Source organism: Leucopleurus acutus (assembly GCF_964270905.1).
Source record: "Leucopleurus acutus genome assembly, chromosome: 6".
Lineage (NCBI taxonomy): Eukaryota > Metazoa > Chordata > Mammalia > Artiodactyla > Delphinidae > Leucopleurus > Leucopleurus acutus.
In genome coordinates this window covers 71091942-71112798 of record NC_139149.1, presented here as the reverse complement: position 1 = coordinate 71112798, position 20857 = coordinate 71091942, and the positions used below count along the sequence as shown (strand labels likewise).

Sequence of the window (20857 nt, the reverse complement as noted above, 5' to 3'; positions counted from 1 at the left end):
AGAACAAAAAAACCCCAAAGCTAGCAGAAGGAAAGAAATCATAAAAATAAGATCAGAAATAAATGAAAAAGAAATGAAGGAAACAATAGCAAAGATCAATAAAACTAAAAGCTGGTTCTTTGAGAAGATAAAATAGATAAACCACTAGCCAGCCTCATCAAGAAGAAAAGGGAGAAGACGCAACTCAATAGAATTAAAAATGAAAAAGGAGAAGTAACAACTGACACTGCAGAAATAAAAAAGATCATGAGAGATTACTACAAGCAACTCTATGCCAATAAAATGGACAATCTGGAAGAAATGGACAAATTCTTAGAAAGGCACAACCTGCCAAGACTGAATCAGGAAGAAATAGAAAATATGAACAGACCAATCTCAAGCACTGAAATTGAAACTGTGATTAAAAATCTTCCAACAAACAAAAGCCCAGGACCAGATGGCTTCACAGGCGAATTCTATCAAACATTTAGAGAAGAGCTAACACCTATCCTTCTCAAACTCTTCCAAAATACAGCAGAGGGAGGAACACTCCCAAACTCATTCTACGAGGCCACCATCACCCTGATACCAAAACCAGACAAGGATGTCACAAAGAAAGAAAACTACAGGCCAATATCACTGATGAACATAGATGCAAAAATCCTCAACAAAATACTAGCAAACAGAATCCAACAGCACATTAAACGGATCATACACCATGATCAAGTGGGGTTTATTCCAGGAAAGCAAGGATTCTTCAATATACGCAAATCTATCAATGTGATAAACCATATTAACAAATTGAAGGAGAAAAACCATATGATCATCTCAATAGATGCAGAGAAAGCTTTTGACAAAATTCAACACCCATTTATGATAAAAACCCTGCAGAAAGTAGGCATAGAGGGAACTTTCCTCAACATAATAAAGGCCATATATGACAAACCCACAGCAAACATCAACCTCAATGGTGAAAAACTGAAGGCATTTCCACTAAGATCAGGAACAAGACAAGGTTGCCCACTCTCACCACTCTTATTCAACATAGTTTTGGAAGTTTTAGCCACAGCAATCACAGAAGAAAAGGAAATAAAAGGAATCCAAATTGGAAAAGAAGAAGTTAAGCTGTCACTGTTTGCAGATGACATGATACTATACATGGAGAATCCTAAAGATGCTACCAGAAAACTACTAGAGCTAATCAATGAATTTGGTAAAGTAGCAGGATACAAATTAATGCACAGAAATCTCTGGCATTCCTATATACTAATGATGAGAAATCTGAAAGTGAAATCAAGAAAACACTCCCATTTACCATTGCAACAAATAGAATAAAATATCTAAGAATAAACCTACCTAAGGAGACAAAAGACCTGTATGCAGAAAATTATAAGACACTGATGAAAGAAATTAAAGATGATACAAATAGATGGAGAGATATACCATGTTCTTGGATTGGAAGAATCAACATTGTGAAAATGACTCTACTACCCAAAGCAATCTATAGATTCAATGCAATCCCTATCAAACTACCACTTGCATTTTTCACAGAACTAGAACAAAAAATTGCACAATTTGTATGGAAACACAAAAGACCCCGAATAGCCAAAGCAATCTTGAGAACAAAAAAAGGAGTTGTAGGAATTAGGCTCCCTGACTTCAGACTATACTACAAAGCTACAGTAACCAAGATAGTATGGTACTGGCACAAAAACAGAAAGATAGATCAATGGAACAGGATAGAAAGCCCAGAGATAAACCCACGCACATACGGACACCTTATCTTTGATAAAGGTGGCAGGAATGTACAGTGGAGAAAGGACAGCCTCTTCAGTAAGTGGTGCTGGGAAAACTGGACAGATACATGTAAAAGTATGAGATTAGATCACTCCCTAACACCATATACAAAAATAAGCTCAAAATGGATTAAAGACCTAAATGTAAGGCCAGAAACTATCAAACTCTTAGAGGAAAACATAGGCAGAACACTCTATGACATAAATCACAGCAAGGTCCTTTCTGACCCACCTCCTAGAGTAACGGAAATAAAAACAAAAATAAACAAATGGGACCTAATGAAACTTCAAAGCTTTTGCACAGCAAAGGAAACCATAAACAAGACCAAAAGACAACCCTCAGAAGGGGAGAAAATATTTGCAAATGAAGCAACTGACAAAGGATTAATTTCCAAAATTTACAGGCAGTTCATGCAGCTCAATAACAAAAAAACAAACAACCCAATCCAAAAGTGGGCAGAAGACCTAAATAGATATTTCTCCAAAGGAGATATACAGACTGCCAACAGACACATGAAAGAATGCTCAACATCATTAATCATTAGAGAAATGCAAATCAAAACTACACTGAGGTATCATCTCACACCAGTCAGAATGGCCATCATCAAAAAATCTAGAAACAATAAATGCTGGAGAGGGTGTGGAGAAAAGGGAACACTCTTGCACTGCTGGTGGGAATGTGAATTGGTTCAGCCACTATGGAGAACGGTATGGAGGTTCCTTGAAAAACTACAAATAGAAGTACCATATGACCCAGCGCAATCCCTCTACTGGGCATATACCCGGAGAAAAGCAAAATTCAAAAAGAGTCATGGACCAAAATCTCTTTGTACCTCTATTTACAATAGCCAGGACATGGAAGCAACCTAAGTGGCCGTCAACGGATGAATGGATAAAGAAGATGTGGCACATATATACAATGGAATATTACTCAGCCATAAAAAGAAATGAAATTGAGCTATTTGTAATGAGGTGGATAGACCTAGAGTCTGTCATACAGAGTGAAGTAAGTCAGAAAAAAAAGACAAATACCGTATGCTAACACATATATATGGAATTTAAGAAAAAATGAATGTCATGAAGAACCTAGGGGTAAGACAGGAATAAAGACACAGACCTACTGGAGAACGGACTTGAGGTTATGGGGAGGGGGAAGGGTGAGCTGTGACAGGGCGAGAGAGAGTCATGGACATATACACACTAACAAACGTAAGGTAGATAGCTAGTGGGAAGCAGCCGCATGGCACAGGGATATCGGCTCGGTGCTTTGTGACCGCCTGGAGGGGTGGGATAGGGAAGGTAGGAGGGAGGGAGACGCAAGACGGAAGAGACATGGGAACATTTGTATATGTATAACTGATTCACTTTGTTATAAAGCAGAAACTATCACACCATTGTAAAGTAATTATACCCCAATAAAGATGTTAAAAAAAAATAAAAAAAATAAACAGGAAATGTAAAAGCTAAAAAAAAAAATTAGCAAACCAATTCATTATTACATTAAAAGAATCATATGCCAGGATCGAGTGGGATTTATCCCTGTGATGCAAGAATGGTTCAACATATGCAAGTGGTTAACTGTAATACACCACATTAACAAACAGATCTGTGTTTTAGAAAGATTGCTTTACACCAAAATGTAGGGTGGATTAAAAAGACGAAGAGAGGTTGGAGGAAGGTTACTGAAATAGTCAAGGATGGAGGAAAGAAAGGCAGCAGTTGTGGGAATACAAAAGAGAGGGAAGGAGGAATGAAGGAGGTAGATTAGACAGAGAGTGGCAACTTGGGGATACAAAATTCAAGAAAGAGGAAGAGTCAAAGATAAGTCAAGTTTTGTGCCTGGGTAAAAACAGAAGGATCAAGAAGTTAAAATTTTGATTTTTGTATTGAATTTGAGGTGGTCATTGGCCACTGGATGGAGGTGTCTAGTATTTTCTGTGTGTATATAGGTTTTGCATGAGAGTGTTTTTAGTGACTTCCAAAAATCTAACAAGGTGCAGAAAAACTTAGTTATTGTATATTCCACTCAAGGGGAGATGGGAAATAGGATGTATTGTCTGTGGGGAATAGATGGCAGTGCAGTATGAGGACCTTCCTGGGCATATTTCTCTGTATTATAACCTACTGAACCATAGTATGTCAGTACCTTACTCTACCTATCACTATAAACAGCTACAGCAGAGACTCTAACTTTTCCACACTTTGCAAATTTCAAAAGTCATACTTATCAAGCAATCATTCAAACATATAGGCTAATTATAACATCAAAATTCGTAAACAGTTTTATACCATGCTTTATTTTCCAAAATAACCATGGTTTTTAAAATCCATGGTATAACAAGTAACTTGAGAAACCATATGGTGAAACCATAATTAGGTACTTAACAAACAACAGAACAATTATGAATGTTTTTTATTTTCTTACCTCTATTATCAGAAACACTTGATTTTTTATTTGTCTCTCCATCTTTCTATATGGTACAACATTAAAGATAAAAACATTCGTTAGTAACTTCACTTCTGAAAGATTTTGCCTTCTACCAATCAACCAAATTAATACAGATTTTCTTCCCTTTTATCTTCTAACTCTCTCATGAAAATTGTCTCAGGGACAATACTTATTACCAACCTCCTAGGACACCTTCCACAGGGATCTCAAATTTCACTAGTTCAAAATTGAGTTTAATATGCAGCCACGTACAAACTTTACCCTCTTCTAGTACTCCACATTTTTTTTAAAGACATGGTAATCTATTTAGTGGTTGGTTCTAAAACGTTTAGTCATTCAGTTTGTTTCAGGGAAATACAATCCAACCTATTCTAATCCAATCTAATGCTTTAAAAACACATTGCTAAGAATCAAAATAAAATTTATCATTCCAGACTCTCAACTTACTGTAATAACATTTTTGCATCTGTCTGCCCCATTAGACAATGAGTCCTCAAGGGGAAAGATTATATCTGATTCTTCTTTGTATCCTATGTGACCAATTTATTCATTTTCCCTTCCTTCAGGAAAAAGTCACAGGGCTTTGGCCAACAGTAGATGCTCAATAAATATTAGATATTGCAATTGCTAAATGTTTGTTTGGATTAGTTTCTACTAATGAGAGTGAGTGAGTTTAGCACAAAGGTAACTCAACACTTCTAGGGAAAGGGATCAGTGCTCATAAATAGATCCTAATATCCCTAACCAATCCATAACACGGTAGAGAGGGAGATGGTTCACAGAAGTAAAAGTTAACTAGATAAATTAATAATCACCATACAGAAGCTTGAGACATAATTTCATACCTTTTGTTCAGTATCATTATCTTGTACATCTGGTTGAGAAACAAGAGAAGGTACTGATGTTTTGGCAATATTCTTTGAACTACTTAGAGACCGATGAATGGTGTTTACAAAGGGTTCTAAAAGTAAATGAAAGAAACAGTATAGTTTTTAAAAGAACTCACTGAAGTATAATTTAATGGTTTAATTATAATTGTTTGGTTTAATTATAACTTAATTATTTAAATTGAACAGTTTCCTCAATTTAAAAATACATCTATAACTGTGAAGTCATCACTGCAACCAAAATAAAATTTCTAATACCCCTGAAAGTTTTCTCATCCACCTTTGTAATCCATTTATCTCTTTCTTCCCATCCTCAGACAACAGTGCTCTCTACCTCTTACACAAGATTAATCTGAATTTTCTAGAATTTTATATGAATGGGATCATATAGTATGTGATATATAGTATTTTTTCCTGGCTTCTTTCACTCAGTATTGTATGTTTTAATAATTCATTCCTTTTTTTTAAAAATTTCTGAGAAGTATTCCATTGTATGGATATGCTACCATTCTTTATCTATTCACCTGTTGTTTGGGTTGTTTCCAGTTTTGGCAACTTACAAATATTTATGAACTTACCTGCACAAGTTTTTGTGTGGGCATACTTTTTCATTTCTATTGGGTAAATACACCTAGTAGTAGAATGGCTGGGTCATATGGTAAGTATATGTCTAACTTTTAAGAAATGCCAAACTGTTTTCCCAAGTGGCTGTACCATTTCATACCATTCAGCAGTGTGTCAGAGTTTTAATTCTCCCACATCCTTGTCAACACTTAGTAGGCAGAAGAAAGGAAATAAGATCAAAGTGAAAAAGAAATAGAAAAACAAGAGAGAAAAACTAACAGTTGACTCCTTGAGAAGTTCAATAAAACTGATAAAGCCAGATTGACCAGGAAAAAGAGAAGACACAAATTTCCATCATCAGGGAAATTAGAGATAACAGCATAACAGTCTATAGATAATACTAAAAATAACAGATTATGAAAATTTATAGCAATAAACTTATATGAAAGGGACAGATTTTCCTCAAAAACAATCAAATCTCATTCATGAATAAATAGAAAATATGAAGAACCTCATATCTATTAAAGAAATGGAATATATAGTTAAAAACATTTCTACAAAGAAAACTCCAGGCTCAAAAGACTTTACTTCTGAATTACACAAAATACCAAAGGAAGAATTTACACTAATTCTACACAAATTCATCCAGAAAATTGAAGAGGAGTAAACTCCTCTCCCAACTCATACTTTGATACCAGAATCACTCAGATATAAAAATCATTACAAGACATTACAAGAAAAGAAAAACTCAGTCAATATTCTCCTATGAATAAAGATGCAAAATCTATAAATAAATTGAATCTAATAATATACAATAAAAGATAATACATAATGAATAAGTGAGGCTTATTCCAAGAATGCAGGGTTAGTTTATCATTCAAAAATAAGCCGAAGTAACTTACTACAGTAAGAGAAAAGAGGAGGAAATGTAGACAATTATCTCAAAGATGAAAGGAAAAACTTGATAAAATTCAACACCCATTCATGATGAAACTTCTTAGTGAATGAGGAGTATGAGGGTATGTCCTTCCTTTGATAAAAGCTATCTTCAAATCTCCACAACTATATTCTAATTTATATTGATCACTTGGCCTTATATTTAAGAACAAGATCAGGATGTACACAATCACCATTTTGTTCAGCACTGTTCTGGAGGTCCTGGCCAGCAAGAAAAAGAAATGAAAGGTGAACCCAAATAAAATCCCAGCTGACTATGTTGTAGAAACTGGAGAGCTGAAAAGATACATACATGCCAATGTTCACAGCACTGCTATTTACAGTAGTCAAGACATGGAAATAACCCAAGTGCCCATCAAAAAATGATTGGCTTAAGAAGATGTGGTGTATCATGTATGTGTATACACACACACGGAATATTAGGCGACCATAAAAAATAATGAAATATTGCTGTTTGCAGTAACATGGATGGACCTAGAGAATATTACGCTTAGTGCATTAAGTCAGACACAGAAAGACAAATACTATATATCACTTATATGTGGAATCTAAAAAATAATACAAATGAATCTATACAAAAGAGAAATGGACTCACAGACTTAGAAAACAAACTTAATGATTACCAAAGGGGAGAGGGAATAAGGAAGGGACAAATTAGTATTGGATTAATGGATACACACTATATTCATAAAAGAGATAAGCAACAAGGATTTACTGTATAGCACAGGGAATTATACTCAATATCTTGTAATAACCTATAATGGAATATAATCTGCCAAAAAAACCCCTGAATCATTATGCTGTACACCTGAAACTATTGCAATATTGTAAATCTACTATACTTAAATAAAAAAAATAAAATTTCTATGGAAATGCAAAGGCCCTAGAACAACCAAGTCAACTTAGAAGAACAACAAATGTTGGAGAACTCAAACTGCCAAATTTCAAGACTTATTATAAAGCTACAGTAATTATGAGAATGCTATTGAATATACTCACATAAGGACAAATAGACCAATAAAAGAAAAGAGCATGTCCAGAAATAGTTCCAACAATATGATTACTTCATCTTCTCAAAGATACCAATGAAACTCACTGGTGTTGAAACAACTGAATGTGTTCAAGGTAAGACTGGATAGTCCAGTCTTCTCAGATAGCAAGGAAGCTAACAAAAATCACTAGGGTTGTGTCAAAAAGGACTCGAAAGTTATCTTGAAGGGGCCCTCACTGGCCAGAGCTGTCACAATTTCAACATTAGTAAGCACAGTAATAGAAAATTTTAAGCACATAAAATTTATATAAATCTGTGAATTCATAATGAAACAAAACTAATTGCTCACTGTTAGAAGATGCTACTGAAACAATACATTATTTTGAAAACTAATAAATGATGGTAAAATATTAAGCATCAGTCTGCTTTTCTCAAGTATCCTGTATCACAAAGTAACCAAATAGTAGTTGGGGGAAAGTTTCTTTTTATTAGAAATTTTCTAGCTAGTTTACGAAGAAGGAAAAATATCCCAATTTTGTAATGCATAATTAATGTGTGGATCAAGGCCTTGAACATAAATGGCTGCTAATATCACAAAGAGAAAGACAATGCAATATTATGTGTCTCTTGATGGAAAGATACACCATCATGTATGCATCAGTCTTGCTAAAGAAACTGAACCTGAAAGTGCATAGATTTAACTCATACTTTACAGGAAATACAGAAGAAATAACATATACCATATAGATGCAATCAGCAAAAATTCAGTAACTGAGGAGCTCAACAAGACAAGCAACTCAATTTCTTCAACAAATAAACTAATTTTAAAGAAGAGGAGGAAGGGAGGGAGGGAAAGAGAGGAATATATGGAAGGAGAACCTATAGATTAAAAGACTCAAAAGACATACAAACTATCGCAGTATGTGTCAATGTAGATTCAAAGTAACGTCAAAATACTTTTGTGACATTTATGAGATTACTGGAAAGCTGAATTGTAATTAGATATTTGATTACATTAAGGAATTATTATTTGTGCAATGTGATCATGGTATTGTGCTTACGCATTAAAAAAATAATCCTTATCTTTTAGGTACATACTGATATGTTGATGGATGAAATAATATGTGTGGGATGTGCTTTAAAACAATATGGCAGCAGGGAGAAGTTGAGGGCATAGACAAAACAAAACTGTCCAGGAGTTGCTGAAGCTGAAAGATAGGCACATAAAGATTCTGTTGGTTTTTGCTTATGTTTGAAATGCTTAATAAGGCTAAAAAAAGTCATTAACAAAATTATGGAAATATGTGCCACAAATAAGACAAAAGATTAATGTCTTTGCCATATCAAAGAGAACTCATAGAAATGAACCTCAAATAAAAAGTAACAAAATATACAAACTATAAGGAAAAATGTAACATTTTATTATACTGAACTAAGAACTTCTGTACATCAAAAGATAAAAAAAGAATAGAAACAAATTACAAATTGGAAGAAGATATTGCTATACCGTATATATGTATATAATAGAATGTGTGACCAAAAAAATCTTTCAAATCTGTAAAAGAAAGAAAAATAACCCAATAGGAAAATGGACAAGAGATTTGAAAAAATAATTTCTCAGAAGAGGCAACATGACCCAGAAATCCCATATCGAGGCATATAACCCCTAGAGAATCACCTGTCCATGAATACCAGGAGATATATATGTATAGAATGGTGAAATATTGTTCAAATAACCGATACTTCCACCAAAAGAAAAACATATTAAATTGTGGTATATTTACACATTGGGATATTCACACAATGGGATAGGATTAGTACTGAAAGGAAGTAAAATGTCAGACAATACATAGGTAAAACTTTTGAAATATAATGCTGAGTATAAAAAGCAAGTCACAAAACACTGTATACAATATCATATCAATTATATTAAAATACCTTAATAATGTTATCTATGTCCATCAGAACCATGGAGAACAACAGTTTTAAAGTTTTTTTGGGAAAAAAAAAAGCCTGACAACTTATAATTCGATATCAAGGGTAAATAGTATAATTCAGGAATGAAGGTAAAATGAAAATACTCTCAGGTGAAGGAAAACTAAGATAATTCAGTGCCAGATAATTTGTTCTAAAAGAGATGCTAAGGGAAGTTCTACAGACTGAAGGAAAATGATACCAGAAAGAAACATGGGACCAGAAACATCAGGAATTAATGGGCGACCAAATTTGAGTAAATATGATAGGCTGTTCTTCCCCTATTTAGTCATTTAAATGATGATTACTCTGAGTGGCTGTTTGGTATATGTAGATGTAATACATAAGATCATTATAACAAAGGGGAGAGGAGTAAGGAGGCATATATAGTGGTAAGGTTTCCACATTCTACATAAAGAGGTAGAATATCTAGTTAGGGTTGACTGTGATAAGCTAAGTAAGTACACTGTTACTTAGAACAACCACTAAAAAATCTGTACAAAGAGACATAGTAAAAACAATAGCCATGAACAATTGGAAATCAAACTTTAAAAATACCATGTACAACAGTACAAAAATGAAGCACTTATGTATACACATAACAACATATACAAGATTTCTATACTGAAAACTACAAAACACTTATGAAAGAAATCAAGGACTACCTAAAAGTCCTTGATTGGAAGGACCCTGTAAAGATTTCTTTCCCCCTTAAATCGATCTATAGATTGATTTAATATACTTCATTCAAAAATCCTGGCATAATTTTTGCAGTAAAGCTGAGTATAAAGTTTATACTCAGGCAAATGAATTAAAATATCCATAAAAATTTTGAAGAAAAGTAAAGTTGCTGGAATTATGCTACATTTTAATAACAAGCTACAGTAATCAAAGACAGAGCAATATGGGCAAAGGGGGAGACACATTGATCAATCAGAAACAGAAACAGAAAATTAAAAGGCAAGTTACAGACTGAGAGAAAACATTTGCAAGTCACACCTGAAAAATACTTATATTCAGAATATACAAATAACTCCCAAAACTCAACAGAGCAAAAAGCTTCAACAGATACTTCACCAGGCAGGATTTACAAAAGGCAAACAGCATATGAAAAGATATTCATCATCATTAGCCATCAGGCAAATACAAATGAAAACCACAATGAGATACCATTACATCTATTAGAATGATTAAAATAAAAAGTACTGATAATACCAACAGTTACAAGGATGCACAGCAAACAGGGAATGCAAAATGCTAAAGCCACTCTGGAAAACAGTTGGGCAATTCTTTATAAACTTAAACATATACAACAATTCCTTGTTCACACAAAAAGCTTAATGTATACTTCTGATCTTTCTATTCATAATCACCAAAATCTGGAAACAACCAAATTTCCTTCAACTGATGTATGCATGAATAAACCTGGTACATACACACAATGGACTACTACTCAGCAATAAAAAAGAGTCAACTATTGACAAATGAAATAATTTGAAAGAATTTCAAAGGCATGCTGAAAGGAGCAATTATCAAAAGATCAAATACGATATGATTCCATTTACAAGGCATTTTCCAAAGGAAAAAGAACTATAGTGATGGAGAACATATCAGTGGTTGCCTGGGCTTATTAGTGGGAGAGAAGGCGGTGTGACTGCAAAAGGACATTTTTGGAATGTTGTAAATGTTCTCACATGATTGTGGTAAAGGTCATACTAATTCATACGTGTGTTAAAATTCATGCAATTATATTAAAAAATTCCATTTTGCTTTAGGGTAATTTAAAATCCAAAATAAATTACCTCAGGATCTTTTTATGAGAATGAAAAAATACAGAGACAAGATCAGAAGCAGGAACTATAGAGAATTCTGGCCTCTGAACTCTGGATAGTTGCCAATTATAAAACGTGGGGGCAGACTGCCCATAAGAGTGTAAAGGTTGTGACACTGTATGGAGTTCATACTCAGTTCAGTGATGAGATGGAAACTAAGGAGGTTTGATTATGGGGAATGGGAAAGAGGGGCACTTTTAATATATAATGAATTGTGATATCACTACTGTACATTTCTAAAATTCACACAAAACAAGAATGATTCACTTGCCAATCTCTTAGAGGGTAGAAATAGATCCTCTCCCCTCCAGATATGTATTAATATAGTTTTAGAATTCATCTTTGTCTCCCAACTATGCTTAATTAAATTTATAGTTTTGATACCTGGACAACTGTCACAGATAGAGTGGTACCTTAGTGAGGCTGAAAATCATATTTTCCATCTATCATCCTTTCCTCCAATAACACTGAGATTTTTTTGACATCAGTAAGACCAGTCTGGCCTGCATTCAACACTAGACTTTTAGAAGACCATCTGCATGAGATAACTGCTTTAGAGACTGAGAATTTAGTTTTATTGTCTACATTTAGTAGATATGTGGCTTGTGTTGTCATAATTGTATGTGTTGTAAGTAACTCTTTGATATTTTATTAAAAAAATCTTCGGACTTTAAAAATGGGACCAAAAAATCTTTGGACTTCAAAAATCTTTGGTCTTTAAAGCTTAGAGCTGAATTAAGTAAACCTCAGTAGTCCTGAGTGGAAGACAGCCTCAGCTAACCCTATCTTATCCCAGAGACTTTATGAGACTAATCAAATTACACAGTCAGGGAAGAAAAGATTTTAAACTTTTTCTTTAGAATTTAACTGATAAAGACAAAGGGATTTAATTTTTATACTTTAATTTTTCCCTGGAAATTTAATATGGGAGAAGAATTCATATTGCTCAATTTCTAACAGTCTTATACTTTTTTTTTTTTTTTTTTTTTTGCGGTATGCAGGCCTCTCACTGTTGTGGCCTCTCCCGCCGCGGAGCACAGGCTCCGGATGCGCAGGCCCAGCGGCCACGGCCCACGGGACCAGCCGCTCTGCGGCACGCGGGATCCTCCCGGAGCGGGGCACGAACCCGCGTCCCCTGCATCGGCAGGCGGACTCTCAACCACCGCGCCACCAGGAAGCCCAGTCTTATACTTTTGATAGTATATTATTTGGAGGATATTTATGCTGTTGTTTGGGTTCTGGTCTAATCCAATGAGCTCTAATGGACAACATGAAGTAACATAGAATGATATAAATAAAGAAAGTGATATTTCACTGGGGTCCCTAGTGGGTTGAGTGAATGTACATAAACTTAATTTCTGACTCACTTCAGAGTTTTTTTTCTTTTTTTTAACATCTTTATTGGAGTATAATTGCTTTATATTGTTGGGTTAGTTGCTGCTGTATAACGAAGTGAGTCAGCTATACGTATACCTATATCCCCATATCCCCTCCCTCTTGCGTTTCAGAGTTTTTAAAAATCATTTCGAGCAATATAAAAATTATCTTGCAATTTGTTACGTTCATGTATTTTTCATTCAGCAGCAATAGACCATTTAATTTGTCTAAAATGATAAGTTTAGAACACTAAATCTGTAACTTGAGATGAAATTCTGAAAGCAATAGAGGTTATATCATTGTTTGTAAGCATCACTCTAAATCTGTCATTTGACACCAAAGAACAGAGGAATTATCTGAACTTAAGCAAAAAAGGCCATCCAAATTCAGTCTTTCCCAAAAATACTATTTAATATTTCTTATCACAATATTAAATTACCATATGCTCCTTTATTTGCTTTCTGGTCATCAAGAGGATAAATTATCTTTATGTCATCATTACTCTTCTTTTTCTTCTTTGGAGAATAAGCTTAAAAAAATGCAACAAAACATTTATTTTTAATAATGATGATGACAGAATTACCCAAGACAGGCTCTCTTTTCATGCCCAATAGGAAGTGAGCCTATATGCTAATTTCTATTTAGGATTGTGGGGAGGTATTGGAGAAGATGGAGGAATGTGAAAAACGATTACTCTTCAAATATTATCCTTTCAAGTTAAAAGATAGAAGGACAGAATTTTCCTCTGACAGAGAGAAAAGCTATACCTGGCTCAACTGTAACACGCCATTTCGTCTTTGTAGAGATGGATACCAATATACCTACTGGCTGGAGACCCACCAGCCCACAGTGACAATTGCAACTCTTGAATGTACCTCACAGCCTAGCATAAACAACCATATACATATTCCTCCTTTGTGATAAAGGAAATTATAGTTCCCGTTTCTAACCATTTAGGAGGGCAAAGGATCCTCACAGCATGTGTGCTCAATGGGTTTTCATTAAGGCTGTCAAATGTGAGAGTGATCTGTCTTCTCATTGGAGCAGGTTCACCCAATGTTCCTGTCCTCTCTTATTCTCTCTGTCCCTCTGGAAGCTATCTACTTGGTGGAAGATGACAATATTACTACAGAGGAATAATTCAATTTCATTTGTCACCTTGATAAAATAAATTAATTTATATCCCACTTCTTCAAAAAAAGGGATTTGAGGCAACAAGTGTTTAAAAATGTCTTCTTGAAACTCTTTTCCTATTAAATGAGAAAATTAATGGTTGTTGATGCAGGGATGTATATAGTTTCTAAAGTGATTTCTTTTTTGAAGGATGAAATTGCTATCATTATCTCAATGAGCTGAATAGACTGAATTAGTCCATTCAGTAAGCATGCATGTATATAAACACACACAAAGATATACATATATACATACAATACTAGGTGCTCTGTGAAACAGAAAGGTGGGAGTTACAATATAATAGGTAATTAAGACAGTGGGAAGTATGGAATACATGTATTAAGAATAATACAAAGTACTATAAGTGATTCGAAGGACAGGTATCTTCCAATTACAGTTATCAAGAAAGACTTTTTGTAGTGTCACTTACAGTGGAGCTTAAAGAATTGTAGGAGTTACAGAGATGGACAGTGAGCATGTCATTCCAGGCTAGAAACTTGGATAAAGAGAGGCGCAGAAGTATAAAAGTTCACTTGTGTTTTAGGAACGGTCAGCAGTCTCGTTTGATTAGACAATGAAATTAATTGAATGCTTACTATGGGCTAGAACTCTTGGGCTCTTTATGGGATTTAGGAGTATTTTCTTCTCAGATGATGCAACTGTGATTCAAAGACGTTAAATAATTTTGTTCAAGCTATTTACATGGCTAGACAATGGTAAAGCAGGACTTTGACTTCAGCAGTTTGGCTCTAGAGCCTAAGCATATCACCCCTAGATCATATCTGCCTTATTCAAGGAGGTAATGTGAAATAGTTAGGTTTGGGTTTGACCCTAGATGGTGATGAATGGTTGTCTAAGAAGTCTGAGCTTCATTTAAGAGGTAATGGGGATCTTTAAGTTTTGAGGCCAGGAGAAAAAAACTAGAACAGAGTTTTACATGTAATTATGTAGCAGTGTAAAAAATGGATCTGAGGTAGGTAAAAATAAGAGCCAATGGAGACTAGTTAGTAATATACTTAAGTGACAAAGGGAGGCTCTCACATAGCAACAGGATTGATGGGACAGAGATAGGATTGATCGGATGCTATGATGATAACTCATGGAAGATTATTATCTTCTTTCCTGATACATTTAGTCACAGATAATTAAAACAAGTCTACATTTTTGTATTCTGGCCATGAAATTTTAATATCATTAATTAATTTAATAAATCCTACTATAGTCTTAAAATGTTAAAAATAAAAGGAAGCTGGTAGATACTGGGCATAACAAAGTAATGACTTGATGTTCTTCCTTTAAACTTTCATTTCTTCCCTTTTTTTCCTTTCTTTGTTCCTTTCTATCTTTCTCTACCTCCTCCTTTCCTTCTTCCCTGTGTTCTTTTCTGGTACTGTCTATTCTTTATGGCTGGCAAAATAGTAGAACACCATGTTGATATGTGATAGCAATTATCTTACAAATTTTTAAGGTTTCAGTAGCAAAAAATACATTAAGTATAGGGAAGTTGGTTAGAACTGCAATATAGGCAAGCCTGTCTGCTGAACCACTTGATAAGGTTATTTTAATTTTTACATGTATGTCTACTTTTCAACTTGAACTATTATAGGGAAATGCCTAGAACCCTTCGCTGGCACAAAGCAGGTAGCAAACGTGAGCAAACAGAGTTTTGTAAAAGGATCTTTTACATAAATACACAGACAAGCACTTTCTACATAGCTACATCAGCCCTTAATGTTCTCACATTCATGTGGTCCATCTTGTTCTCTGTAATCAATTGTATTTTTCTTCATATCTTCTCTTTTAATGCCACTTTCTTGCATTTTTTGTAAATGATAAGCCATTTTTTTCTCTAGAAGGGCTTGTTTCTAAAATATTAAAGAAGTATATTGGTTAACATCAACTTGCTGTTTAGAAATACAAATAAATATTTAAGATGTGAGAGTATGTTGGAAATGAGCAAGCCTTATGACTTGTAAGGTTATTCTGAGTACAAATTTGGGAGGGTAGTAAGGGGTAAATTTCCACACATGGTCAAACATGAAGAATATATTTAACCCTTAGATGCAACTTATCTCACTGCACACCTTCAGGGTGTCTAGTTTCAGATCAGATAGCATCTCAATGCATTGCTCTCCTGGTGAGTTTAGGCAATTTCAAATCATCTTCAGTTGGAGGATTCCTTAACCAAGAGTCACTCAGGCCTATTATATTATATATTATATATAATTATATATTATAATAATATATTGTTATATACATAATAATATATAATAATAATATAATATAATATATATAATATATTATATTATAATAATACATAATTGTATATATTATATTATAGGTAAATGTAATATCATACATGAAATTTGACTTCTCTCTGTAAATCTCTGGACTAATATTGATACTGGATGTGCCAGAAAAGAGATAGCTGCACAGAGGAAATCACCCAGAAATCCTCAGAGAATTTCCTAAAGTAGTCAGCAATGGAATGGATCACTATGTGTATGTGAGGAGACAATCCAAGACCAAAGACAGGATCACCCCAAAAGATTCAATAAAACAGTACTTGGCACCTACCTATGATGCCTATTCTCACCAGCCACCCCAGAAAAATTCTGTAAGTTGTAGGGCACTGGGTAGAGTACTAAAATGTTGCCTCAGTAGTGGGGAATAACTAGTCCCAGATTAAACATGGTTCTGGCCCCATCTAACAACTATTAAAAAGCAAGACCTATAAAAATCAAACCATTTCCAAATAAACTACCTATCTACATTCAAGAAAAAAAGCTAAGGAATATTTATAAAAAGCTGAAACTATTCAGCACACACAATATAAAATTCACGATATCTGGCATCTAATCAAAGAATACCAAGCATATAAAGAAGCACAGACCCATAAAGTGAGTAATCAATCAAAAATGATCCAGAAATGATACAGCTGTTAGAATTAAAGATAACATTAAAATAGATAAACTAAAAATAGAGTTATCATATGATGCCACAATCCTACTTCTGGGCATATATCTGGAGAAAACTCTAATTTGGAAAGATCCATGCACCCCAATGCTCACTGCAGCACTATTTACAACAGTCAGGACATGGAAGCAACCTAAATGTCCATCAACATAGAAATGGATAAAGAAGATGTGGTATATATATATATATATATATATACACACACATATATATATACATATATATATATAAAAATAAATACAATGGAATATTACTCAGCCATAAAAAAGAATTACATAATGCCATTTGCAGCAACATGGATGGACCTAGAGATCATCACATACGTGAAGTAAGTCAGAGAAAGACAAATATCATATCACTTATATGTGGAATCTAAAAAAATGATACAAATGAACTTATTTACAAAGCAGCAATAGACTCAACAGACATAGAAAACAAACTTATGGTTACCAAAGGGGATAGCAGAGAGTGGATGGAGAGATAAATTAGGAGTTTGGGATTAACATATACACACACTATTATATATAAAATAGGTAAACAACAAGGACTTGATCTATAGCACAGGGAACTATATGCAGTATCTTGTAATAACCTATAATGGAAAAGAATCAGAAAAAGCATCTATCTAGATATACTTATATATGTACAACTGAATCACTGTTGCACACTTGAACCTAACACGACTTGTAAATTAACTATACTTGAATTAAAAAAAAACCAGATAACATAACTACATTCCATATATTTACAAGGTAAACAAGAGACACGGAAGATATAAAAAGGGCCCAAATCAATTTTTTTTTTAATGTGTGAGATGAGTAATGCAATGGACGCATTAATGGCAGAGTAGATATTGCAGGGAAAGAGATTAATTAATACATGTTCAGAAAAAGAAACCATCTAAAAAGAAACACTGAGAGAAAAAGAAAATTACAAAATGAGAGGCTGTGGCCAAGATGGCAGAGTAGCAAGACCCTGAGCTCACCTCCTTCCATGGGCACACTGAAATTAAAACTATCTGCAGGGCAACTGTGAGAATGACATGAAGACTAGCAGAAAAGATTTTCCACAACTAAAGCTATAAAGAAGTAACCACCATGAGATGGGTAGGAGAGGAAGAGGTGAGGTATAGTCAAGAGCCACACCTTGGGGTATCCTTGGGGTATCCTTGGGGTATCCACAAGAGGATAATCACAATTGCAGAGGTTCTTCCCAAGGAGAAAGAGGTCCAAGCTCAACATCAGGCTCCCCAGCCAGGGGGTCCTGCACCAAGAAGACGAACCTCAAGAACATCTGGCTTTGAAGGTCAGCAGGGCTTGTGTATGGGAGAACCAGAGGGCTGTAGGAAATAGTGACTCTGTTCTTAAAGGGCACATGTAAATCTCACATGTTCTAAGTCCCAGTACAGAGGCAGTAAGTTGAAAGAAGCCTGGGTCAGACCAACTTGTTCATCTTGGAGAGACTCCTGGAGAGATAGGAGGCAGCTGGCATTCCCTTTGGGGATGGAGATGCTGGTGGTAGCCATTTTGGGAGACTTGTTCTACTATGAAGACACCAGTGCTGGCAAGTGCCATTTTGGAATCCTCCCTCTAGCTTATTAGCACTGGGGGATGATCTTCTCACCAGGGAGCTGGCACCAGTCCTGGGATCCACCTGGGCCATACAACCAGCCTCACTGTGACCCACCATCTCCCAACAGGTGACTAGTTCCTAACCCAGCCACCAGAGGCCCCATAGCCAGCCTCACCAGGACATGCTTTGCCCACCAGTTGGCTGGCATGAGACATGGGACTCCCTGGGCCTTGTAACCAGCTGCACCAGGACCCAGCTATGTCCACCAGTGGGCAGGCAGCCATCACATGAGGCACGGCCTGGTAGCCAACCAGACCAGGGGCCAGCCCTGCCTACCGGCGCACCAAAGTAGTCAGCCCTGCAACTGCAGAAGAGAAGAGCCCATGCAGCCCCCATAGGGGACACTCCTAGAGCATAGAGCTCTCACGACCAGAGGGGAGTGTGCTGCTGGGCGTCATAGGATGGTACCTATATAAGGACACTTCTTCAAGATTGGGAAATGTAACTAATCTACCTAATACACAGAAATAAAAAATAAACACAAAGAATTAGGCAAAATGAGGAGAGAGAGCAATATGTTCCAAACAAAAACAAAACTTCAGAAAAAGAACTAAATAAAGTGGAGATAAACAATCTATCTGATAAAATTGAGTTCAAGGTAATGGTCATAAACACACTCAAGGAACACAGAAGAAGATGAACAGTGAGAAGTTCAACAAGAGTTAGAAAACATAAAGAAGAATCAGGTGGAAGTGGGAAGATGGCGGAAGAGTAAGACGCGGAGATCACCTTCCTCCCCACAGATACACCAGAAATACATCTACACGTGGAACAACTCCTACAGAACACCTACTGAAGGCTGGCAGAAGACCTCAGACCTCTCAAAAGGCAAGAAACTCCCCACGTACCTGGGTAGGGCAAAAGAAAAAAAAAGAAAAAACAGAGACAAAAGTATAGGGACGGCACCTGCACCAGTGGGAGGGAGCTGTGAAGGAGGAAAAGTTTCCACAAACTAGGAAGCCCCTTCGCGGGCAGAGACTGTGGGAGGCGGAGGGGGGAGTTTCGAAGCCGCGGAGGAGTGCACAGCAACGGGTGCGGAGGGCAAAGCGGAGAGATTCCCGCACAGAGAATCGGTGCCGACCGGCACTCACCAGCCCTAGAGGCTTGTCTGCTCACCCGCCGGGGCGGGCGGGGCTGCGAACTGAGGCTCTGAGGCTCGGGTTTCGGTTTCGCACGGAGCGCAGGGAGAGGAGAGGGGTTTGGCGGCTTGAACATAGCCTGAAGGGGTTAGTGCACCACGGCTAGCCGGGAGGGAGTCCGGGGAAAAGTCTGCACCTGCCGAAGAGGCAAGAGACTTTTTCTTCTCTCTTTGTTTCCTGGTGCGCGAGAAGATGGGTTTAAGAGAGCTGCTTAAAGGAGCCCCAGAGACGGGTGCGAGCCGTGGCTAAAAGCGCGAACCCCAAAGACTGGCGCGAGCCGCGGCTAAAAGCACGGACCCCAGAGACGGGCGCGAGCCGCGGCTAAAAGCGTGGACCCCAGAGACGGGCGGGGGACGCTAAGGCTGCTGCTGCCGCCACCAAGGGGCCTGTGTGCGAGCACAGGTCACTCTCCACACCCCTTTTTCCGTGGAGCCTGTGCAGCCCGCCACTGCCAGGTTCCCGGGACAACTTCCCCGGGAGAATGCACGGCGGGCCTCAGGCTGGTGCAAAGTCACGTCGGCCTTTGCCGCCGCAGGTCCGCCCCGCACTCCATGCCCCTCCCTCCCTGCCGGCCTGAGTGCGCCAGAGCCCCCAAATCAGCGGCTCCTTTAACCCCGTCCTGTCTGAGCAAAAAACAGACGACCTACACACAGAGGCAGGGCCAAATCCAAAGCTGAGCCCCTGTGAGCTGTGAGCACAAAGAAGAGAAAGGGAAATCTCTCCCAGCAGCCTCAGAAGCAGCGGATTAAAGCTCCACAATCAACTTGATGTACCTGCCTCTGTGGAATACATGAATAGACGAGTCATCCCAAATTGAGGAGGCGGGCTTCGAGAGCAAGATCTATGATTTTTTCCCCTTTTCCTCTTTTTGTGAATGTATATGTGTATGCTTCTGTGTGAGATCTTGTCTGTATAGTCTTGCTTCCACCATTTGTCCTAGGGTTCTATCCGTCCATGGTTTTTTCTTAAAATTTTTTTCTTAATAATCAATTTTAATTTTAATAACGTTATTATACTTTACCTTCGTTCTTTCTTTCTTTCCTTCCTTCCTTCCCTCCTTTAGACAACGAATCATCCCAAATTGAGGAGGTGGTCTCTGACAGCAAGATTTATGATTTTTCCCCATTTACC

General features: G+C 36.6%; 1 protein-coding gene across 1 annotated transcript in view; it reads right to left on the bottom strand.

Moving 5' to 3' along the window:
* Nucleotides 1–20857, bottom strand: part of FSIP2 (fibrous sheath interacting protein 2) — a gene marked incomplete at both ends in the record, with an annotated part of 127877 nt that overhangs the window by 85638 nt on the left and 21382 nt on the right. Inside the window, one exon of the mRNA XM_082841580.1 lies at nucleotides 15721–15844. Within this exon, the coding sequence (XP_082697706.1) occupies nucleotides 15721–15844 (124 nt within the window). The remainder of the gene's footprint in view (nucleotides 1–15720; nucleotides 15845–20857) is intronic.